At 48.4% G+C, this 25,736-nt stretch overlaps 1 protein-coding gene across 1 annotated transcript in view; it reads right to left on the reverse strand.

Annotated features, from left to right (window-relative positions):
- DNAH1 (dynein axonemal heavy chain 1) overlaps positions 1-25,736 on the reverse strand; it is a 1,256,292-nt gene that overhangs the window by 344,542 nt on the left and 886,014 nt on the right. The window contains exons 48-50 of the mRNA XM_085624793.1: positions 24,819-25,015; positions 12,944-13,079; positions 10,434-10,642 (exon numbers count right to left, since the gene is read on the reverse strand). Of these exons, the coding sequence (XP_085480919.1) occupies positions 10,434-10,642; positions 12,944-13,079; positions 24,819-25,015 (542 nt within the window). The remainder of the gene's footprint in view (positions 1-10,433; positions 10,643-12,943; positions 13,080-24,818; positions 25,016-25,736) is intronic.

The following is a 25,736-nucleotide window of genomic DNA, read 5'->3' on the forward strand; positions in this document are numbered from 1 at the left end:
GCCGATTAAGGCCTTGGGAGGGCCAAATTAATTTTTTTCAACAAAAGAAATTAGGGTGCAGGCCCTGGGGGATGGGGTCCCCAGGGCCAATAAATTAGAAAAGAAGGGGGGGCCACACAGCCCTCCTTCTTAAAAAAATAAAATAAATAAAAGACCATGCCCCCTCCTTGCAGCACTCTGCAAACGCGCCCCTTGGCCAGTTGTAAGTTGGGGAATTAATTCCCCTTCAATACTGAGGGTCCCTGAGGGCCAACTAGCCCAACAGGTATCTCCAGTATGCGCCAGGGAGCTGCGTTGCAGACAGGTGTTCTGAGGCCACGCCCCTTTTTACGCCTCTATGCAACGCAGCTCTGTGGCGCTTACTGGAGGTACCTAGTGGGCTAGTTTGACCCTAGGGACCCTTAGGATTCAAGGGGACTTAATCACTCAACTTAGAACGGCCACAGGGTGCGTTTAAACAGTGGTGAAGGGAGGGGATGGGGTCTGAGGTGACGTGTGCAAACACACCCTGTGGCGCGTTTTAAGTTGGGGAAATAATTCCCTTTCAATCCTGAGGGACCCTGGGGGCCAACAAGCCCACCAGGTGCTTCCAGTAAGCGCCACTGCTCTGCGTTGCAGAGAGGTGGTGCAGGCCGTGCCCCTTTTTACACCTCTCTGCAATGGCGCTTACTGGACGTACCTAGTGGGCTATTTTACCCCTAGGGACCCTCAGGATTCAAGGGGACTTAATCTCCCAACTTAAAAAACGGCTACAGGGGGTGTTTACACAGTGGGGAAGGGAGGGGATGGGGCCTGAGGTGATGTGTGCAAACACGTCCTATGGCGCGTTTTAAGTTGGGGAAATAATTCCCCTTCAATTCTGAGGGACCCTGGAGGCAACTAGCCCACCAGGTGCTTCCAGTAAGCTCCACTGAGCTACGTTGCAGATAGGTGGTCCAGGCTGTACCACTTTTTACACCTCTCTGCAACACAGTTCTGTGGCGCTTACTGGAGGTACCTAGTGGGCTAGTTGGACCCTACGGACCCTCAGGATTCAAGGGGACTTAATCTCTCAACTTAAAATGGCCACAGGGCGTGTTTACACAGTGGGGAAGGGAGGGGACGGGGCCTGCGGTGACGTGTGCAAACATGCCCTGTGGCGCGTTTTAAGAGGTAGTTTTAATCCCCTGCCCTATTATATACAAGGGGCTTACAGAGGAGGTAATGCTAATCACAGGGGGACCCCAACGCATAGTGTTCCCTAGTGTATGTAGGTGTTTTCACTGTATTCTGAGTGTCTTTTAACATAGCACTGGCTCTAGGACTGGTTAGTCAGACTCAGTTACCACCAGTATCCGTCTGAAAAAGTTGAGGGTACAGGATGATTTTGCAACAAGGCTTCTTTCTGCTCTTCTGTTTGTTCTTTCTGCACGTTATCCTTCTTCCTGCACTTTTCTTCTTTGAGGACTTCTGTTGCTTCTTTCTGCATTTCTTTTTTTTCTTTCTGTGCGTTTTTATTCTTTCTTCACATGCCCTATGTCTGTAGGCATAGTTAGAAATTAGCATTTAAAAAACCTTTGAAATTCACTGAAAAAACCATAGGTTTCAGGCACGTTATAGTTAGGAATTAGCATTTAAAAAACCTTAGAAATTCACTGAAAAAAACATAGGTTTCAGGGGCGTTATAGTTAGCTGGACTTTTCACTCGTACAAAACCATTGAAATTCCCCTGTTATAGTTAGTTCAGTTAACTATAACTCGCGCGCCCGCAATGCACTGCTGATGATGTCACATATTACATCACTCATGACATGGTCAGTGACATCACTCATGAAATCATGAAGTCCGCTTAGATTTCTTCTTTTACTTGTGCCTCTTCCCTGTGTCCCTCGAAGACCTTGAGTGGGAAGAAGAGGACTTGGGGCTCTGAAAAGCAGTCCCACAACCTCCTCTTCTTCGATAGAGAACGGGATCTCGCGGAGTTAGCCGGGCTGCAAGGAGCTTCATAGCCCGCTCCTGCAAGGCCTTCGGAGCCATGGCACCACAGTATGAGCACAACTTTGAGTCGTAGTCGTGCTCTAAACATCAGAGACATACAAGGTGGGGGTCGGCTACCGACATGGCGCGGTGACAGGCGCCACACGGTTTGAAGCCTGTCATCCTAGAAGACATCTCTCAACACACAGAAAAAGATTTGGTCAACAAAAAGTAAAAAAAACCTAGCAAAAATGACGAGGGGTAGCTCATCCCGGATCGGCGCTTAACTGGCACGGAAATAAAAGAACTAACAGCCACGCACCTGGGTAGCGCATATAGGTGAACGCGAGGTCATAACCCCCGATGTCACGTGGAGCCGAATGTCACCACCCGAAGGCGCACGCAAGGGGTGCTCCCATGCGAAAGTTTCCGGATCCAGCCTGATGCCTGAGGAATTCAAAGGTAAGGAATCTGCAGCTAGAAGTCTCCATCAGATAAACTTAGTCAAAAAATGACCAGGTCTGTGCTGGCTGGCACAGAAAGAAAATAACTAATGCCAGCGCACCTTGGGGGCACCTATATAGGCATCGCAAATGTTACTTCTGGTGCAGACGACGCCACACTGAGCCGAACTACGCCACCTACCAGCATGCAGGGGTACTGCTTACGAACACTTTTCGGATCCAGTCTAATGCCTGGAGATAATTGTAATGTAAGGAATGTGTGGCTAGAAGTCTCTATCAGATATATTACTTTACGTTAAAAAAACTAGATATTAAGCTGAAAAAAAACAAAGGTTAAAGTAACGTTATACTTAGCTGTGATAAAAAGATCTGTTTTTGTTAAAAAAAAAAAAACCTTAGAAATCCTCTGAAAAAAACAAAGGTTAAAGTGACATTATAGCTAGGTGAATATCTCTGACAACATTAACATTTTGAACTAAAAAAAAAACACAGAAAATCACCACTTAGTTAGTTAACTATAGCTTGCGCCTCCGCCATGCAATGCTTATGACCACACGTATTACATCACTCATGACATGCTTTATGACATCACTGATGACATCTCAAATGACATAATTGATGACATCATCCAAGCTTCTTTTGCACACATTGCTCTATAAATGAATATGGCTTTTGGGGTCTGAATGTAAGCACAAAATAGATCATAATAATATGAATGATCATTATTGCCATCATATATACAACCCCCTCAGTTGAACCAAGCATGCGCTGTGTGTAACAATGACCCTAAACTATACGCTTCATGGGTAGCCGGGTTCATGTTGACTATGTACTACAGATAGACAGGTAACTCCTACTGCAGATAGTGTTCAATATGTATACAACTGTTCAGAGAAAACCATGTTCCTCCAGATACTCACTTTCTGTTGCATAACTAATGCCCTACTATGGGCAGTCTTTATCTGTATCAAACCCCTCACAGTCACCAAACCTTCATAGAGAAATGAAGTTGATATTAATAGAACAGTGGGTAGTGTAGAACAAGTTACTTACCTTCGGTAACGCTTTTTCTGGTGGAAATAGTACCTGCCTGTGGATTCCTCACCTTGTGAATATCCCCTGCGCCAGCATTCCACTGAACTTTTCTTCCCCAGCATTCCACGTCGACGTGGGCGACGTCATAATACATCGGCTCCGCTCGCGACTCCGTATGACGTCACCGGAGCCATAAGAGGCCCACGTTGGCGTGATGACGTCAGTTCCACCCATTTTTTCCGTGCCTTCGAGGCGAACAGGTGAACCAACGACAAACTCAAAGAATACACAATATACAACACTCCAACACATATACACAGTATATAAAGGAGAAAGATGCCAAATGAACAAGCATTTCCAACAAATGAACAAGCATCACAAACAAGACTTATCCTATGGCATACAAAGGTGGACAACGGGGAGGCGGGTGGGCCAGTGAGGAATCCACAGGCAGATACTGTATCCACCAGAAAAAGCGTTACCGAAGGTAAGTAACTTGTTCTTCTGATGGATACATCTGCCAGTGGATTCCTCACCTTGTGAATAGATTCCCACAGCAGTCCCCACTCCCGGAGGAGGGTGTCCACCTTCCTAAACCAAAAAGTCTTGCAGGACCGAGCGCGCGAAGTGGCCCTCCCTCCTCATCTCAGAGTCCAAGCAATAATGCTTTGCGAAAGTATGGAGGGAGGCCCAAGTCGCGGCTTTACAAATATCTGCCACAGGAACACCCCGGGCCAGAGCAGATGTTGAAGACTTAGCTCTAGTAGAGTGAGCACGAATACCCTCAGGAGGAGTCTTACCAGCCAGGGCGTAGCAGATCTTGATGGTAAGGACAATCCACCTTGATAATGTGCGCTTGTGCACCGCTCTACCCTCTGAATGACCAACGTAGCCAACGAAAAGTTGATCATCAAGGCAAAAGTCTTTAGTCCTGTCCAAGTAAAAGCTGACAGCTCTCTTTGGGTCCAGACGATGGAGTCTTTCCTCCTCTTTAGAAGGATGAGGGGGTGGATAGAAAACAGGGAGGGTAATAGACTGCCCCAAATGGAAAGGAGTAACAACTTTTGGCAGGAAGGCAGCCCTGGTCCTGAGAACCATCCGTTCAGCATGTAAGGTAAGAAAAGGAGGTTTGGAACTAAGAGCTTGAAGCTCACTCACCCTCCTTGCCGAGGTTATGGCTACAAGAAAAAACACCTTAAAGGACAACAGCCTCAATGGACAGCTATGTAGAGGCTCAAAAGGAGACCCCATCAGAAAGGTCAAAACAAGATTAAGATCCCACTGTGGCATTACAAAAGGAGTGGGAGGAAACATGTTTGTAAGGCCCTTGATTAACCTCAGAACAACCGGAGATTTAAATAGCGACGGTTGATCCGGAAGGCATAGAAAAGCCGACAAGGCCGAAAGATAGCCTTTGACCGTGGCCACAGCACAGCCCTGCTGAGCCAAGGAAAGGGCAAACTGGAGCACCTCAGAAAGATGGGCTTTCAAAGGGTCAATGGATCTCTCTCCACACCATTTAACAAACTTGGACCACCTGTAGGAGTAAATGGACTTGGTGGAGTGTCGCCTGGCCGATAAAATAACATCCACCACATCCGGCGGGAGAGAGAAAGAATTCAGGCTGCCCCGTTCAATCTCCAGGCATGAAGGTGTAAGCTCTGGAGGTGGGGGTGTAGAACCTGCCCCTCCGACTGCGAGAGGAGGTCTGCCCTCAGAGGGAGACGGAGCGGAGGGCATGAGGAGAGGTGGAGAAGATCTGTATACCACACCCTTCTTGGCCAATCCGGGGCGACCAAAATAACTTGGGCCCGGTCTTGGCGAATCTTCCTCAGAACCCGAGGAATCAAGGGTATGGGAGGAAACGCGTAAAGGAGCTGTGAGTCCCAACTCAACTGAAACGCGTCCCCCAGCGCCCCCTGCATCGGAAACTGTAGACTGCAGAATGACGGGCAGTGCGCGTTCTCGGGGGTGGCGAACAGGTCCACTCGAGGGGTTCCCCACGTCCGAGAGACGTGACGAACCACCTCCGGATGGAGCCTCCACTCGTGATCGGCGGAGAACTGCAGACTTAGACTGTCCGCACGGACGTTCAGTACCCCGGCCAGATGATTTGCCATCAGACAAATCTGATGGTCCTGAGCCCAGGACCATAAACGCAGGGCCTCTCTGCACAGACAAAGAGACCCCACTCCTCCCTGCTTGTTGACATACCACATCGCGGTCGTGTTGTCCGTCAGGACTTGAATCGACTGACCGCGAAGGGAAGGGAGGAAGGCCTTGAGTGCCAAACGAATCGCCCGCAATTCCAGAAGGTTGATATGAAGCAACCTTTCCTCTGGAGACCAAAGACCCTTGATCTCCAGATCCCCCAGATGAGCACCCCACCCTAGGGTGGAGGCATCCGTTATCACTGTGGCCACCGATGGAGGTAGATGGAAAGGCTTTCCTTGGGACAGATTGCCCTCCACGCTCCACCAAGATAGATCAGCTGCAGCTTCTCTGGAGATCCTGATCGACTCCCCGAGACCTCCGTTGTGCTGATACCACTGCCTGCGGAGGCACCACTGGAGCGCCCTCATGTGCCAGCGTGCATGGTTGACCAACATAATGCAGGAGGCGAACAGACTGAGCAGGCGAAGAACCTTCAGAACTGGAACAACCGCTCCATTGTGGAATAAAGGGACCATTTCCTGAATGTCGAGAATCCTTTGAGGAGGAGGGAATGCTCGACACACAGTAGTGTCCAGTACCGCCCCTATGAACAGGTTGCGTTGAGAGGGCACCAGGTGAGATTTGGGCACATTGATCGAAAAACCCAAGCCGAACAACAGCTGAGTTGTCACCTGCAGATGACGCTGCACCATCTCTGGGGACTCTGCCTTCAGAAGCCAGTCGTCCAGGTAGGGGAAAACCGGAATCCCCGACCTCCTGAGATGAGCAGCCACCACTGCCATCACCTTTGTGAAGACTCGAGGTGCGGTAGTAAGACCAAACGGGAGGACCGCAAACTGATAATGTTGCGACCCAACCGTAAAACGGAGATACTTCCTGTGCGACTTCAGGATTGGGACATGAAAGTACGCGTCCTGCAAGTCGAGCGACACCATCCAGTCTCCTTGCTGCAACGCTTGAAGGACCTGCGCAAGGGTCAGCATCTTGAACTTCTCCTGTTTCAGGTAAAAGTTCAAGATTCTGAGGTCCAGAATCAGACGCAATCTGCCGTCCTTTTTGGGGATCAGAAAATACCGGGAGTAGCATCCCTGACCCCTTTCCTGTTCCGGAACCACCTCTATCGCACCCTTTTGAAGCAAGGCTAGAACTTCTTTCTGCAGGAGAAGCAGATGGTCTTCCGAGCAATAACCTTGGCAAGGAGGGTAAGGGGGAGGAAACTCCCAAAAGGGAAGGGCGTACCCAGTCTCCACGAGGTTCAAAACCCAAAGGTCGGTTGTAGCAGATTTCCAACCCCGTAGAAAGTAGGACACCCGACCCCCCACAGGTCTTACATGATCCGGAATGGGGGATCTAGGGCTGCTTCCCTGAAGCCTCATTTGGAGCAGAGGAGGAGGAGGAAGAAGAAGGGTTGAGACCGGAACCTCTCCGACCCCTTTGCTTCCCTCTATAGGAGCGATAGAGGAGATTCTGCTGCTGTTGTTGCTGCTGTTGCTGGGGTTGACGGAAGGAACGAAAAGATGATCTTCCGAATCCCCTAGCCTTTCGGAATGTTGAACCCTTAGCAGGAGCCTGCAGACCCAAGGACTTCGCCGTCAACCTACTGTCCTTAAAACGTTGAAGGGCAGAATCTGCCTTCTCCCCAAACAACTTCTGTCCGTCAAAAGGCAGATCTACCAGCGTGGCCTGGACATCTGCTGAAAAACCTGAAGAACGGAGCCAAGCCTGTCTCCTTGCAGCAATGGACGACCCCATAATCCTCGCCACCGAGTCCGCCGTATCCAGCCCAGACTGGATCACCTGCCTGGCAGCTGCCTGAGTGTCCGCAACAACCTCCAAGAAGGACGACTTATCCCCCTCAGGTAACTTAGGGGCCAAAGTTTTTATAGAGTCCATCAGGGCATGAACATAACGCCCCAGCAAGCATGTGGCATTTGATGACTTCAACGCCATACTTCCTGAGGAGTAAGTCTTTTTGGCCGCCTGATCAACTTTCTTTGACTCCCTATCAGCAGGAGATTGGGGGAAAGCACCCGAAGCATGTTTAGAACATGAAGCCTGCACCACTAGGCTCTCCGGAGAAGGATGCGTGGATAAAAAATCCGGGTCTCCTGGTGCAACCCTGTACCTCCTTGCCACCTGTCTGCAAACCGCCGGAGCTGATAGAGGCTTCTTCCACACCTCCAACACTGGTTCCAAGAGAGCCTCATTGAACGGTAACAAAGGCTCCGAAGCCGACGTCGGAGAGTGCAACACCTCTGTAAGCAGGTTGGATTTGTACTCCACAGAGGGCAGCTGCAGATCTAACAACTCCGCGGCCTTCTTGATCACGACATGGTAGGGTGCCAATTCCTGTGGAGGAGAAGACCTTGCAGAAGCATGCTCCCACTCTGGGGTGGTATCCAAACCACTTGCTTCCTCTATTCCTTCAAACTCATCCGAAGAAGAGTCGACTTCACCTTCTTCCACCTCTGCCCGATATCTTCCTTCCTCCAATACTCTTTGGGCCTCCCGCCTCGATCGGATCCGGGGAGCCGGCGTCGTCGACGTCGTACGCGGCGTCGGTGGAGCCAAAGGCACCGGCGTCGGAGGCGCCATAGGTGGAGTCGGCGGCGCCGGACGCGGCGCCGATGGAGTCGGCCTCGGCGTCGAAGAAGGCTCCGAAGATTGACGGTCCATCCGAGGACGAATCGGATCCCCAACCGGCGCAGGAAACTGCCAAGAAGGCGCCATCGGCATAAAGGGCAGAAAAGGAGCCTGAGCGTATTGCTGCGGCACTCCCAGTGTAAACGCCATCGGACCCACGGGACCAGCTGGTGCTCCGGATGGGAAGGATGCCTTCTGAAAAATACCATACATGGCATTCAGAAATCCCGAAGGATCCGTACCTGGAGCCGGGAATTGGGGATAAGGGACCGTCCCTGTATCCCCTTGTGGAGTCACCGGCGTCGGCTCCTCAGAATCATCCGCCGGAGCCGCAGAGTCATCAGGCACCGGAACAGCCTCCTCCTGCTCCTGCTCATCCAAATGAACATCAGATTCCACTCGACCCGAAGTCGAAGCCTTGGACGGTGCCGGTGACGGCGTCGGGGAACGAGCTGGAGCCCGCTTCGGCGAGGGAGACTTCGGAGACTTATCAGGAGAAGGCGAAGGGGACAAGGCCTTGCTTCGACGTCGACGGGGCGAAGCCGACCTCGACCTCCTAGACTTCGAGGACCGACGTCGAGAAGAATGCTTCCTTTTCTTGTGGTGCTTCTTCGACTTCGACGACCTCGAAGTCGATGACTCTCGTCTAGATTTCTCCTTTTTTCTCCCCCTCTTCTCCTCACCGATCTTCTTCATGAAGAGTTTGGTCTTCCTCTCCTTCAGCGCTTTAGGATTCATGCTCCTACAGCACCCGCACTCTTCCATGTCATGATCAGAGGAAAGACACCATAAACAGTTCTGATACGGATCCGTCATGGACATCAGGCCTCCGCATTCCCTGCAGGGCTTAAAGCCCGACTTCCTCGTCAAAGACATACCGATTTTAACAAAGTTACACCACTAGACTACAAAGTAGCTAGAGAGCACTGGGAAAAAACCGTTGCGCGTCGACGGCGCGGAAAAAAGGGAACTGACGTCATCACGCCGACGTGGGCCTCTTATGGCTCCGGTGACGTCATACGGAGTCATGAGCGGAGCCGATGTATTATGACGTCGCCCACGTCGACGTGGAATGCTGGGGAAGAAAAGTTCCGTGGAATGCTGGCGCAGGGGATATTCACAAGGTGAGGAATCCACTGGCAGATGTATCCATCAGAAAAGTGTTTACTCTATGGGGAGAGTTTACTCAGTGCCACACTGTTTGCAGACAGTGAAACTCTCATGAGAAATACTCTATCGGAAGAGTTTACTCAGTGCCACACTGTTTGCAGACAGTGAAACTCTCATGAGAAATACACCAGAGTTCATTTCAGACCATTTTGACTCTTCCACATGTGGGGCGCATATCACCTAATTTTTCCCTGTTGTATATGAGTACTCAAAATGATCATTGGCTACTTCACGAAGTGTATATTGAGTTATTCCATGCAATGAAGCCAGTTTCTGTTGATTTTATATGTGCAATGCACCCAAAATGTATTCTAGACTACTGGATAGCCATATTTTCAAATACTTGCTTTTAGGAAAAGGCAAGCCCAGACATACTGCTGAGACACCAAAAGCAAGACAGTCCAGACAGCTGCTAAAGGAGCCAATGGTCATCCTGAGGTGGCAGGTTTATCTCAGGAGTCGTGAGATTTATGGCCATCATTGTTTGGACAAGACCACTCATGACTAATTTTCAAGATGGATTCTTTTTCCTTTTTAGAGTTTGAAGACTCAATAGCAAAGCCCCTTCTGACCTCTTTGAGAGTAGGAATTTGTAATTTAAATTAAGTCATGGTTTGTGAAGTCGCAGGGAAAAGTGTGGCCAAAGAGCTGGCTGTTTCATGAGGAGCAGGATGTCCTGGAGATACACGTAAACAAACTGTGAGATGGTATTTTAGTTAGCCTTGGAATGAATCTGGTGAAAGGAACTGCATTATTAGTTCAAGGGACCCTTAACATGTGCATAGAGCATTCTATAAACAAATATTCAACTAACTGTTCTTCAACAAGTTCATTGGGAAAATGTCCCAAATATGGCAAATTAACATTTCATCTTTATTCTTTGTTGTCTATTGATAGACAATGGAAGAAAATAATGAGTGAAGCTTGTATATCTGAGCAACAAAGACATTTTTCTGAGCAGAGCTTCTGTTTCGCAACAATGGGCCTTACCTCATGCACAGCACAGTGTGTATGTTATTACGCACTCGCTTAGTATAGGCTGCCATCATGTTGGCCTTAGTAGGCTGCTGACCCATGTCCAGAACAATCGGCTTCATCGCTGTGACAATTTGGTCTTGTTCATCAAATCCATAAATGTTAGGAACATCTCCTGAGTTCAAGATATTGTTAATGTCTTCTAGGAAGGACTCACTTTTAATCTGAATGGAGATGAAAACAATTTTTTTAACAGGAGGAGCAAAAGTAGCTATATGTTAAGGTAAAAATACTTATAAAAATATGTATGCTAGATTTTGGAAAGTGCAGCAAAGTAAACAGTACCATGGTGGGGGTAAACAGATGTGAATAGTAGTTATGTGGGTTCCAGTCAGCTGATCAGTTTTGTTTACATTTCAAAGAGCTGAGCAGTATCTGTGAAAGTGATGGACAAGCACAGATGATATTTTAGATACTTTAGAGCCAAGGCCTTTGGCCTTCCTTGTGGGGTGCCCTAGGGATCATCTTTGAGCCCCACTCTTTTTAACCTCTATGTGAACCCTCTGGCCGAGTTGGTGCGGTCTTTCGGATTTCAGGTGCTCTCCAATGCGGACGATACGCAAATTATCGTCTCCATCTCGAATGATTTGCAAACAGTCTCAGAAAAGTTCAATCAGTGTATGTTCAGCATTATCTGCTGGATGAAGGGCAATTCACTGAAGATCAGCGCAGACAAGACTGAGGTGCTAGTATTTGGGTCAGAGAATTCCATCTGGTCAAATGCTTGATGGCCTGCAGATTGTTGTACCCTTCCTGTCCCGGTCAGGACAGCAACAAATGTGGGTGTCATTTTTGACGATGGTCTGACTTTTGATGCACAGGTTAGCCACACAGTTAGTATTTGCTTCTATATTCTAAGAACTCTTAGAAAGGTGTTGCCTTATATTCAATCCGAACTGCATCAGTCTATTATCATCACATTAGTCACCTCTCAGCTGGACTATTTCAAAGCTCTGTACCTGAACATCATTGCTTTCTCCCTTAATAAGCTCCAGGTGGTACAGAACGCAGCGGCAAGGCTGATTCTTAATATTCAGAAGCATCAGTCAGCCAGGAAGGGGATTCTTTCCTTGCATTGGCTCCCAATCGGGAAGAGTATCTCCTTTAAGGTTCTGAGCATGGTATTTAAGGGCATGCATAGTAAAGGTAGGCCACATCTGAAAACTAGTTTCCAATGGTACATTCCTGGGAGGGTCTTGAGATCCTCCTCTCAGGAAAAACTGGTGTCTCTTACATTTCGCAGGTCCAGATGGGGTGGCCGCTCCTTTTCTGTAGCGGCGACCAAGCTTTGGAATTCCCTGCCCACCTTTCTTTCCAATGTGGACTTCTTACCGGTTTTTAAAAAACTTTTGAAAACATGGCTGTTTTCATCTTAGATGGCTGCAGGTGCGTTTCTCTCTTTCTCCTCATCTGTCTGCTCAGTGCCTTTACACCCTCGGGTATAAGAGCGCTTTATAAATACTATCCTATCCTAAAAAATACTATACTGTCCTATATGTATTTAGGGAGCAGCAGAATACTTTACAGAGAACATTTTATTGAACGTGTATCACAAACAGTAACCATGCACAGCTGCTTGAAGTACTGGATGAGGTGTGGTGTCTACTTGAAACTAGATCAAGGGAAGTAGTATGTTTTAACCCCTTCGGTGCTCATGACGGAATGGTTCCGTCATGACCCACGGTTGAGCTGTGCTCATGACGGAACCATTCCGTCATGACCACACCCGCGCAAGATTCCGTCAGCACAGCGGCGGAATCTGCGCAGCATCGAAGGGGTTAACAGATTTGTATTAGTTTACAATTTGTTTCACAGGAAAAGTAATGATTCACCACAAAACATAACAATTTTGGTGCAGTACTAAAGCTGGGCTCAAAATAATTCTAGTGCCCAAGTTTGAAGGTGAGCATGTTAAACAATATCTAACATGCTCTACTAGTTAATTGTGTTTAAAGGGGGATGTTACATGCTTTGGTACCTAGAGGTGTGAGCAGTGCCCTTTGGCAAGTCAGAAATAAGTAAATCAGTACCATAAGAGATCTCACAGTAATTGGCACTGCAACCATGTTTGGAATGGAAGGTGAGAAGCATCTTGTGAATGTTTGGAAGAGCTTGTGGAATCTATGTAGGGGTTACAACAGGTTAGCAATAAACATGAACGTTGTGGACAGAAGAGCAGTACATGTATGGCGGTTCAAGGAAATAAGAAGTATCTGTGTGTGTTGTAGAGATGTGCAGCAGCTAAATGAATGTCAGAGTTGTTGGTAAGAAGAGTACTATCTTTGTGAGGACTGGAATATGTGAAGAGTACACCCGCTTGTGTCAGCATTAAGAGCATTCATAGGAAGCAAGGCTAGACACATGAGCAAGTGCTCAGTCAGCAGAACTTTTATAAGTTAAATAATACCCCATACATTTCAGAAGTGGAAAGCAACAATACAGGGTGGTGCAAAAGTAATTAGTACCTGAGTGTCAGTAAAGAGGAAAGTGATGGGAATATCCTGCAATCCAGCCTTCAGCAGAATGCCTTTGATGTCCTCTCGCCACTCAGGAATTCCGTAGTTCTTAGCGAGTTCAATCTGGAAGCTTTCATATTCTGCCCTATAACCAAGGAAGAGATGTAAATTAGTACCCCTGACCCATCCAATTGGAATGCTTAGAAAGTTGGTACCCTCTACTGCTCCTCTGAATTCTAGGTTCAGCTACTGACACAGTGGGCATATTTTTATTTTGTTGTGTGGGTGAGATTAGGGTTTCGGGTAATACTAGACCTTTTTGCCCATCTGACATTGGTCGTTAGACGCTGTGAACTGCTCTTCCCTTCATTATTTGCCCTTGCCTCTGGCACACAATTGCAGGGTGAGCAATTAACAATAGTTTACCGCAGTCAACAACCTCTGACTAGGGTTCTGACCTCTGTTGACATCATGGGAAAAAGTCAATAATGCTTAATCAAAAAAATGAGAAACTGAAAGAGATTCAACTGAATAAGTACTTTCCCTCATACAGGCAGTGCTGTATTATTTACTCCTGCTTGCCAGAGACTGGGTAAGAAATCTTGTATTGAACTCAAGCAGGGGCACAGGCAATCATTTTTAGATATTTTTAGATACCAATACTGTTATTGTTTTGTATTACTACTAATGCCGCTTTAAACATCAGTGCACATTGGCACTGATGTTTAAAGCATCATGCCAGACTAATGGTAAAACTGATGCTGTAATAATTATTTTAACATAATACTGCAGAATTACTATGGAAATAAAATACAGCTCCTCCATTCACTTCCATATGATAAACTGGGCATGAAGGGGTTTTTGTTTCACAATTCTCTATTGGAAGATGAAACCGAGCGCTCGGTACATAGTATGTGGTGTTCCCACAAGGCAGGGCCCCTTGAAGGACAAGGAAGAGCAAAATCAAGGACGACATGTGGGTCCACATCTGTACACAGAATGGTCAGAGGGGTGAGGGAGGGTCCAGAAAAACATAACATGACTGTAGGAAAGTGGGGTTCTGTTGCAGTAACCCCCTCACACTTTTTGCCAGACTACTGATGCACTTTGACTTGATGTGCCCTGGGTCCCAGACAATCAGGTTCCCAGGGCCTGTGTTCTTTCCCCCAAACTAACCCTCTTGGCATCTCTGGCCACATGTCAGCCCCTGGTAAATGGTACCAGAGGTACCCATGAAACTGGGACCAGAGAAGGCCACTAAAGGCTGCAGCACTTATTGTGCCACCCTTAGAGGTTCTGTACCCTGACACTCACACACTGCCTTGGCAGGCTGTGTGTCTTGGTGCAGAACAAAGTGAAGAGTCGACATTGCACACATCCCTGTGTACCATGCCCACAAACCACTGCCCTGGCATATATCAGTCACCCCTCGAGCTGGGTGCCCTATGCCAGTGGTGAGGGTACAGGTGCATGAGCCCCGCACCCCTACAGTACCCAGGTCCATTCCTGGGCACGGTTACTGCAGTGTTGCTGTTGAGTGTATATGGTACTGGGAGGTTGTCATTAAGAACTCCACAGCACTATAATCACTACACTGAAAGCTGGGAAGTTTGGTATCAAACTTCTCAGCACATTAAACTCACACTGATGCCAGTGTGGGATTTAATGTAAAATGCACCACAGAGGGCATCTTAGAAATGCCCCCTGAAACTTGACCAACTTCTAGTGACCTGACTGAGTGGCTGCCTAGGCTGCCACCAACGGACATGTTTCTGGACCCCTGGGTCGAGAGCTGCTGCTCTCGGGGGCCTGAAACAATGCACATCCTAGGACGAGGTGCCAAGTCTCCTCCCCCAGGATGGGCAGGGCTCACAAAGGAGAGGCTTCAAAGGCATGCCGCCTTTTTGAGTCTCTCCAGACCATTTGCTGCTTTAAGCAACTGGTACCCACTGGTTCTACCCCCCACTTTGGGCAGGAGAACCAGCGGGAAAAACAAGTAAGGAAGAGAGGTGTGCCCACCTCTGCCAACTCCACCCCTAAGGTGGGGGAGGCGAGGTGAAGCACAACCTCGAATCCCTGCCATCTTGAGGATGGGGGGACCCAGCCAACCAGGGACAGGCGCTTGCCCCCCTCCCACTGGAGAGTGACAGAATAGGGGGTGTACCCACCCCAGGGAAGGGACCTATTGGTCCCTGCCCTTTTACCTACCTGTAACGCCCCTAAATTTAGTATTTAGGGGGCACCCTGAACCTTACTTCCTGAGATCCAGCCTACCTACAAGAAGAAAAGAAGAGGAAGGATGAAGAGCTGTGCAGAGCTAACAAGAGGATGACGCCCACTGACTTGGCCCCAGCCCTACAGGCATGTCTCCCCTCGAGCCTGCTCCTGCGAAATCCCGGCGTGTCCAGCAGCCAGAAAACCTCACAAATCCCGGAGGACCTGCATGCCTTCACTTCCCAGACTGTTTCTCACATGAACACCGGACGTGTTTAAACTGCAGCTTCAGGTGCCAGCCAGAGACCGCAAATCCAGCCCACTCTGCACCCGCCGAACCCGGCCCGAGCTTGAGTGGAAAAACACCACAAGGCCTTCACCCCGGCGATGCTGACCCGAGATCCGGCAACCCCTGACCTGTCTCAAGCCTCCAGACAACGCCTGCAGCCTCAATCCAGAGGATCCCCCCTACCGCAACCAGAGTGGGTAAGAAAATCCGACGTCCCAAGGCAGCCCTGCACCCGACGCCCCACGGCCTTGAGTGCCCAACTCGACGGTGCCTAGCCAACCCCTGACATTCCAACTTACCCCTCGAAGTGGTGGTCGCACCCAGAAGATCCTCGTCCCCGAGCCTGCAGTGTTTCTTTGTCCCGGAGGTTCTCCATTGGAAATAACAGGGCACCCGACCTGAAAACAGCACCCTGCACCCGGCCGCCCTAGTGCCGCTGAGGGTGCACCTTTGGTGCAACTTTGGTCCCCAACTTGCCCTGAGCTAAACCCTAAGAGCTTTGCTCCCACAACCCCGTGGCCTGCCTGCTAGCAGCCACCAACTGGAGACCCCCTATCCTCCATAGGATAACATTGGGCCTCAACACTCTGCACCCGGCCGCCCTAGTGCCGCTGAGGGTGCAACAACAGTGCATCACTGACCCTGACGGACCCCTGAGTCTAACCCCAGAACCTTAACTTCCCCAGTCGTTTACCTACCTGCAAACCGATAACCTATTCTTCCTCCATAGGATAACAGTGACAATTTTCCTTCCAAAAAACGACTGTGGAGTTTTGAAAACTAAAAATATTCCTTAAAAATCATACAAATAAACAAAACGTGTTTTCTCACCTGTTTGCAGGACATGTCCCAGTGCTGAATCTAGGCATCCAGCACTGAGTACGTAAAAGTAACTTACCAGCAATTTGTTGAAAAAGTCTATTCATTTCAATGTACGGCTCCAAAAAGTTTGTGTGTGGAGTTTTGAAATCTGAATATATTCTTTAAAAATTGCACGAATAACAAAAACGCATTTACTCACCTGTTTTCAGGAGATGTCCCAGTGCTGAATCTAGGCATCCAGCATTGAGTTAGAACTTACCTGCAATTTGTTGAAAAAGCCTATACATTCCAATGTACTGTGTTTGCTGAGTGTTGCAACCTACTACATTATCTGTAAATCAAAGCAAGTACAATTTCTACTGCATTTTCAAACTGTATTCAATCAAGTAACTAATTACTGCAAAGTATTTAAATGCTTACCTGCACCAGGCTTGCTTGGTTCTAAAAATAAAACAACAGTATATTTTTTTATACAAAAACAATTGGCCTAGAGTTCAGTTATGTAGTGTGTCAATTCATTTGCTGACTGAGTGGGTACATCAAATGCTTAACCCTGTCCTCTGAGACTGCCTTACTGCTCGACCTAGCTACCACAATTAGAGAGTAAGGTTCTATCTAACTTTAACCTCTGCCTACCTCTGGGGACACTTGGACTCTATACACACTATACCACATTTTAGTGTAGTATATATAGAGCCAGTTTCTTACAATGACAAAAAGAAACAAATAGAGAAAAAGCAAACATCCATACTCACGTCCACATGCCCGGGAGGGTGGAGGTGGGGGGAATTGGGGGAAAGGGGTAGAGAATAGGGAGAGAAGGGGGAAGAGAGGAAAAAGATTAGAGGCAAAGAAGAAGAGAGATGTGGAAAAAGCAGGAGTGGGGGAGGAAAGAGATTACTTTTTCTTAAAGACTGTTTTCACAAAATCACAAGTTTTAAAGTTGTTGTTAAAATTATTTTGGCAAGACCCCAGAAGACATCTCATAAAAAGGTCTCTTAACTACTTTTTGTTTTGCAAAAATTGGCGAAAATGCTGTTAGGCAAGACAAGCCTTTTGGTATAAACAATGATTTAGGGAAAATCCACATTACTTTATTTAATAATTAATCAATCAATGTTTATTTCTGGGAATTACCCCATAAAACACACATACATAAAATTAATTATAATACATCCATAGTAGAAACACTAAAACATGATAAAACAAATTAGGATTAAAAAGAGAGGCCTTGGTGCTTTTTTTTTTTAAGCTAAACAACGTATAAGAGTTCTTATACTAAAATCAATGTTCTCACTCATATCAGTGTGAGCACATAACATCTAATTCCCGTATTCAGACACAGCAGTCTTATCCATTTTTCCCTAGCATACTTATAAGGAGGACAGAAAAACTAAATATGATCAACATTTTCCAGAACAGTAGTAAAAGTCAAACAATTTCCAATAAAATCATTAAACCTGCCCACTTATATATAAAACTGTTAGTTAGCAGCATCCCATATCTAAATTTGACATCAAGTGTTTTAGACTGTTGAGGACAAATAGCATCCATGAAACTTTCACAGCGGGGAGTAAAGCTTACAGGCCAGGGGCGTGTCTGTCAAAGTACCACTACTCACAGAACAATGGCACTCGTGAACTACACGATCTCAGAAAGCTTCAACTGCAGTCCACCTCAATCCTCATGCAATTGATAAAGGGTCATAGCAAAATGTTTCTAGCCCCAAGTTAAGCATCCAAGATTTTCCATGGATAAGCGATGGCAGCTTATGATTCTTATTGAAGTACAGAATTTTTTCACGTCCCTTCCCATACAAAAAGAGCTCAGGTGTTGACCAAATTTGAATCCAAAAGAGGAGAGGTCTAAGGGCGGCAAAACCCCCAATTCTCTTTTGCCCAAGACCAAAGTACAATAGGATAGAAGGAGTTCTTTGGGGTAAGTTCAATAAGGTTCGTGTGCCCACCTTTGCCAACCCCACCCCTCAGGTGGGGGAGGCAAGGTGAAGCACAACTCTCAGTCCCCACCATCTTGCAGATGGGGAGACCCAGCCAACCAGAGTGAGGCATATGCCCCCCTCCAACTGGAGGGTGGCATAATAGGAGGTGTGCACACCTCAAGGAAGAGACCCATTGCTCTCAACCTTTTACTTACCTATAACGCCCCGAAAAGTACGAGTTATTTACCTTCGGAAACTATGTATCTGGTAGAGACGATTCTAGCCGCAGATTCCTATATGTAGAATTATCCCCAGGCGTGAGACTGGATCCGGAAACTTTTGCCACAGCATCCCTGCGCCGGGGGCGGGGCGACATCACGCGACTCCGCCCAGGCGTTGTCCGCATACGTGACGTCAGCGAGGTCACATAAGACCCGCCCGGCACACCTACGTCGGTTTTCTTCGGAGAACGTTTCTGCACCACAACGTGGAATCACCAGATAAAAAACTGTGGGAGCTTGGGAACAGTGTGCGAAGAGCAGAAAAGCTGAAAAGAAACAGTGACTAACAACACCACCAGGGTAGTGCCAACTCCGCAGAATCCAAGGGCTGGGAAAGGAGAAAGAAGAAGAACAAGCAGAAACCTGCGCAGCCACCCTGCCCGCACATAGACAACCTCCCATCCCTGTGCCCCGAATGGAAGAACAGGCATAAAGTCATGGCACATGGAGGAAGCCCACCCTCCCATCCCGAGCAAGGAATGGAACCAGTCCAAAGACAGACAGGGACAACAAACTTCTAAGCCACCCCAATGTAGAGGACAACCACCCACAAGGACAAGGGCAAGACATGGCCAGAGGACCCTCAAACCAGAGGATAGCAATGGAAGGAAGGGAGGGGAGGGAGGACAAGGATAGAATTAATCCCCCTAAAAATCGGAGTAGCCAGAGCAACAGGGCACCGGCGCACCGAAACCCCATCCTCCAAGGAACCAAGGGAGGAATGAACCGCCCCCAGACGGAGCCACCCGTCAAGAACAAGGAAGGCACTCACAGGAGACACAGCCCCCCACTGGGAGGCGAGTACCGAAGGCCAACCAAAGGGTCCTCGCAGAATAGGGGAGGAAGGGCGAGCCGTGAAGGAATCTGCGGCTAGAATCGTCTCTACCAGATACATTGTTACCGAAGGTAAGTAACTCGTACATCAGATAGAGACTACTAGCCGCAGATTCCTTCACGTAGAATAGATACCCTAGCAATACCCCCTGGGAGGGAGGGTCTGCGAAAGGACCCCACCAGCCAATGCAGAACAGAGGGCCCCACAGGGGACCAGATCTGTGGACCAGGTAGAACCTCCCCCCTGCCAGGCCAAGGGAACCCCCACAAGCAGAACCCCATCGACCCCAAGGGGATGTAGGGGGGAAAGAAGGCTGAAGAGGCTCGTACACTCACAGCAGAGGAACCAAGGGCAGGGGCTGAGAGGCCGAAGCACCCCACTCCCCCACAAGGCAGCACAGCTTCTGTCGAATGCCAAGACAGGAAGACAGAAGAAGAAGAAGTAGCCTAGAGAGCCCAAGGAAACTAGGGAGAAGAATACCTAGAGCCAACCCTAACTCAGAAGTCACTGAGAAGGGGACAGAGAAGGAGGAGGACGGAGCCCTGCCAAGAGCCTCTGGATGGCGGAGTCGGCCAGGGCATGAAACAACAGACTGCCATCAAATGGGAGATCAATGAGCGACTGAGGAAGCCATGGCCCGGCCCAGCGCCTCAGAGACGTCTAGAGCGGAGCACAGAATAAACGCCGCAAGCTCCCAGCCATCCAACGCATGGTGCCGCAAATCCACCAGAGCAGACACCTGGGACGCTGCAGACCCCAGAGACTCAGCCGAATCCCACAAACAGGAGGAGGCCCTAGCCAGCACACACAAGGTGTTAAGGGCCGTGCTGGTCGAGGCGAAAATGTTGCGTCCCCAAGTGTCCAGCACAGCGGGCCTCCCTGGACGGCGGAGCCAATAGGGGCGACAAGGAGGGAAAAGCAGTCCGCAGAAGGGGACTGGCGGCTGAGGGGTGAATGGACAGGCACGCCGGGTCACGCGGCGTCGGAAGGTGCTGATGCAGAAGATGCGAAGGCACCGGGTCCCCGGCGGCAAGACGCCTCCAAGCCCCTGTCAAGGCAGAAAGGAGTGAACCTTCAAAGTGAAGCAAGATTTCCCTCCCACCAGAGCCCTGGTGGAGGACCTCCAACAGATGGTCTGCCAGAAAGTGAGCCACCGGGTCACCTATGCGTAGGATGCCTACAGCCGTGGACACCGCATGAGTGAAGGTTGCACCCGCATCCGTGGGGCCCTGCGGAGGAGAAAGCAACTCCTCTGTGGGCGATGGCTACAAACTAAGGCGCCGTCCCCTAGGCCAAGCGGGGCGGGCAAGGGCCAGACCTGGAAGTCAGGAGGTGCCGAAGAATGAGGGTCCTGCCGCTCCTTCGACGGACACCCCTGCCGCAGAAAGGGCGGGAAGCCACCCTGCGACGCCGGTGAAAAAGACACCACACGGCGACCAGTCTCCGGGGAGGACAACACCAAAATGCAGCCTGCCTCCGGAGAAGGAGTGTCCGAAGACAAATCCGCCGTACGACCCCTCTGCGGAGCCGAGGAGTCCGCCGCTTGAGGCAGGACACCGGCGCCATCTGGCGTCGACGGGCAAGGGACCTCCAGTCACCCCGCACTGGAGACCGGAGCAGGGACCGGAGTAGAGCTGGAGCCGCACTGACCCCGACCCCCGCCGAGGTAACCACCTGCGTGGGGGAACGGGATGGGCCCGGGGAGGGGCCCGAAGCCCTCCACTGGCCGCGGCCCAGAAGGAGGCAAAGGTCGCTCGGAAACCCCTGTGGCGGCGCCAGGGACGATACAACCTCCGACTCGCCCTCCAACGAGGCAGCCGCCTGTGAGGAGGTATGAGAGAGGCCCGGAGAAGGACGAGGAGTCTGCCCCCGACCTCGACCCGAAGCGGGACGAGGAGGGGCCACTGACCCCTGTGGCACCGCACGATCCAGCTGCTGCCAGCGCCGTAGCGGCGTCACCTCGGCCTTAGACAGGACCACCCTGCCAAGGGACCGAGAGGGGCTCGGGGATGCGACCTGAGCCCCGGCGACCTCTGGCAACACCACAGGGACCCACGTGGCGAGGCAGAGACGCCATGGCCTGAAGGAGGTGCCCCAGAGGTGCCGCACCCCAAAAGCACCACATCCTCCAAGCCTGGATCCGACACAGTCGGCGCTGGGGCCGGAGTCACCGGCGGCGCCGCGGAGGGCCTTGCGCGAAGCGAGGGATCCGCCGACGCCCCAGGAAGGGAAGGAGGAGGAGACGCCAGCGAGGCCTGCAAAGCCGCCGCGTAAGTCTCCATCTGGACTCTTGATGCCCCAACACCGGGAAACGGTGGATAGGACGACACGCGTGCCGCATCACCCGTGGAGAGTCCACGCCCCCCGTAGGCCGAGAAACAGCCCCCGGGGACGAACTGCGACACTTACCCACCAGGGAGCGACGCTCACGTGACATCGGAGAAAGGCGAGGATGACGACCGAACAGCCATGCCGACGCTAAGAAGAGGAGGATGCCCACTGACTTGGCCCCAGACCTACCTGTCTCCTGTGAACACCGGATTTGTTCACCCTCAGACTCCAGCTCCTGCAAAATCCACGAGAATGCACCACTCTGCACCCGTCACCCATGGACCGAGATGTTGAGTGGCCCAACACCACGAGGAGGTCTCCCTGGCATTCCTGACCCGAGATCCAGTGATCCCTGACCTGCCTCAAGACTCCAGCTGACGCCTGCAGCCTCAATCCGAAGGGTACCCCCAACTGCAAAAAGGAGCCGGTAAGAAGATCCAACCCTAAAATACACCCCTGCCCCCGATGCCCTACGGCCTTGGGTGGCCCAACCAATGGTGTCCCGACAACCCCCAGCATCCCAACTTCCCTCTTCAAGTGTTGGTCGCTCCCAGATGACCTTTGTCCTCGAGCCTGCAGTGTGTTTGCAAATCTTGTGGCCTGCTCTTGAGCAGCCACCAACTGGACGCTCCCTATCCCACATTGGATAACATTGGGCCTCAGCATTCTGCACCCGGCCGCCCTAGTGCCGCTGATGGTGCTTTGAGAGTGCATCCTCGACCCTGGGAGACCCCTGAGTCTAACTCCAGAAAACTAACTCCCACAACAAAGTACTTTCCTGTTAACTGATAACTCTATTTCCTCCCATTGGATAACATTGACGGTTTTCTATGAAAAGGTTTCTAAGTGTGGAGTTGGAAAATCTATAAAAGTCTATACAACTGTGTACAAATAACCAAAACCCATTTACTAATCTTTATACAGGAAATGTCCCAGTGCAGTATCCAGGTATACTACACTGTGTAAGAAAAGCAATCTGCAAAGTAATATACATGACCTACTACTGAAAAGTCATTACAAAGTATATGTACAATATTTCAAGATATTGCATTTCCAGTAATTTTGCTGTAACCAAAACAAAGTATATATGCAACTGCAATTCAAACTGTATTGCTACTGCAAAGTATAAAAAAATTACCTGTGCCAGGCTTGCTTGGTTGTAAGAAATAAATTTAACTAAATAATATTTTTGATACAAACAAATTGGTCTGAGTTCAGTCTTTGAGTGTGTGACATCATTTGCTGATTGAGTGTGAATAACAAATGCTTAACACTACCCTCTGATAAAGCCTTACTGCTTGCCCACACTACCACAAATACAGAGTAAGGTGCTATCTACTTTTACCTCTCGCCTACCTTTGGGGTTCCACTGGACTCTGTGCACACTATACCTCATTTCGGTATAGTTTATACAGAACCAGCTTCCTACACATGCCCCTAAAGTCATATATTTAGTCTTAGCTACATTAATCTCTAGATACCCGCAGAACACAAAAGTCAGTCACTAAGTAAATTCGGAAGGATCCATTGGTGTACGAGATAAGAGCAAGGTATTGCCCACAGATAAAAATGTGGGTATGGGATTTCCCTCCAATACTGGAGCATTATGGGCGCAGTTGTTTAAGAAGTCTATGGCTTTATTTATGCAGAGAGAAAACAAAGTTAGTGCAAATATGCATCCCTCTCTTAGACCACGTTCCACAGGGAAACGTTCAGTTAATTCTCCACACTTCCCCCATCTCACTTGAGCATAATTATTTGCATGGAGCCTAATTAATACATTGAGAATGTTTTCAGGCAAGCCCATTGACTTGAAGGTGTGGCAAAGTTTATTCGTAGGGAGAAGCAGTTCTTAAATCAAAAAAAGTCACATATAAAGGCTAATTTTTCAGTTTAGAACACTTCTAAATGATTAAGACAAACTTAAACCTGATTGCACTAATTTTGCTCCTAAAACCTGCTTAGTAAGGTGGCAAAACCTGTGTCTCGTTCATCCACCTGGTTAACTTATCAAGCAGTTGCCTAGCAAACATTTTCTATAAGTGATTAATCAAACAAATCGGTCTATAATTTAATGGTACACTCTTATCACATTTCTTGAAGATAGGTATAATTTCCGACCCTCTCCAGTATATGGGATATCAGCACCTTGGAGTATTGTGTAGATCTCCTGGTATTTTGTCTGAGCCTAGGGTCTTCCATGTTTTTACAGTTTCAATTGCTTTTAAAGTATCAGATATTGAAAGAAAGATAAAAAAAAGAATGTCCGAACCTAAGGTCGCAATTATAGGAGTGATTTTCCCAAATATGGGGCAGTAGGTAATGACCCGTAGGGCTACAACCATAGAGACTCTCAAAAGCCTCAATGTGCCAAAAGTCAAAATTATCATTACCTTTAGCAGCTTCAAGGAGATCGGCCCAATTCCCTTTATCCCAATTACTGTTAATGATATATAGAATATGTCTTCATTTTATAAATAAATGTGGTAAATTGACCTTGTTGCCAACTACTCGGCAAATGTTGTTTGATAAATCCACAACTATGCATATGTTTGATAAACATTATTTGAATTTCGGGTGGGAAAATAATCACCCAAGCCTCCCTTGCTAACTGTCAATTAAACATTGCTAGTTGTAAAAAAGTAACAAGCCCAGAAATGCAGCAAAATTAATCTCTATACATTGTTCTGTAGATATTGTCTAGGGTCATCAATCCCACCCTCGCCCCAGACTCCGATCACAGTAATTAATATGTCTTTTTATCAAGGGGGCCTGTCCCTTGGTGCCATGCAGCAGTACTTTAATATGCTTGAACACAACATCTTGCATTGACCAAGAGACCAAAGTACATAAGGCTTATATCCATCTTGTTAAAAATCCTGAATGAATCAAGGACACTGTGCGGTAGTAAGGTCGAGGAGGGAAATGGCAGGGGGATATCTTTATCACGGATCATTGGAAGGGATAAGCTGGAGGGAGAGGAAGTAGAAGTCAGCTGTAAAAAAGCTTGGGAGGATGACAGCAAGGAAGTGAACAGCTGGGGATTATACTGAGAGTGAAGGGATGTAAGTCAGCAGTGGTAAATATAACTTTAAAAACAATAGCTGCTTAAAGACAGACATTTATACATATATACATTTGGATATGTAGATATTTGTACAGTAAGTGCTTACATATGTGTGGCTAATTTAGTAAGAGACTGCCGTCCACTGCCACCAACTCCCAGAAGCAGTGCATTTCCCATTGGCTGTCGCAGGATCCGGCTGATTCGGCAAATATGCTGAATGGCGTCCATGAAGAGTACGAGCTTCATCTTGCTTGTGTTGATCTGGTTATAATCCTCCATGTAGTCTTCAATCACACGCACCATCTGAAAACAACAAGATATAAATATTAAAACACATACAAAACCCATTTAAGTGAATTAATAATTTGACAGAACTTAGAGACAACACTTACAACGTACACATGGAGAGACTCTTCTATCTATGCTAAGCAGACTTGTTGAACTACAGTGAAAATCTCTAGGTAAAACATAGATCACAAAGTGTTCTATTCATTATCCAGGAGAGACTGGTAGAATTGCACTGACCACTTAAAAAAAAAACATCAACAGCAATAACCATAATGGTTGTTGGGCCAATGGGGCAGAAGCATCAACATCCAGGAGACCGAAAGGGGAGCTCAAACAGGTAAATAACCTAAACCATCTCCATCCAACCTTCCTTGAATCTTATTTTTAAAATAATTCTCAATTGCCTAGAGAAAACAAACTAATATTTGAAAATGTTGGTGAGTGAGGCCAACAATCATAAAAAATATGAATAGACCTTTAGGTTGGGAGGCTCCTGCTGTATCACAACGTGCTTGTCTTGGCATTGAGTGTATGTAGTTCTAGTCGCAGTACCCATAAAAGGTCTGGTGACACCCAGGTCATTTTGATATTCTTGAAAACCCCTGCTTTGTTTTACTGTTGTTAAGTGTAACCTGGTTGTCTGAAAGTGTATGACCCACAAATGACTCTGGGAAAGGGAGGTGTCTTATCAACTACCCTGGTTAGGTCTCAACACAAGTCTCAGAGAAACTCTGCT

This window comes from Triturus cristatus, chromosome 9 (assembly GCF_964204655.1).
Source record: "Triturus cristatus chromosome 9, aTriCri1.1, whole genome shotgun sequence".
Taxonomy (NCBI): Eukaryota; Metazoa; Chordata; class Amphibia; order Caudata; family Salamandridae; genus Triturus; species Triturus cristatus.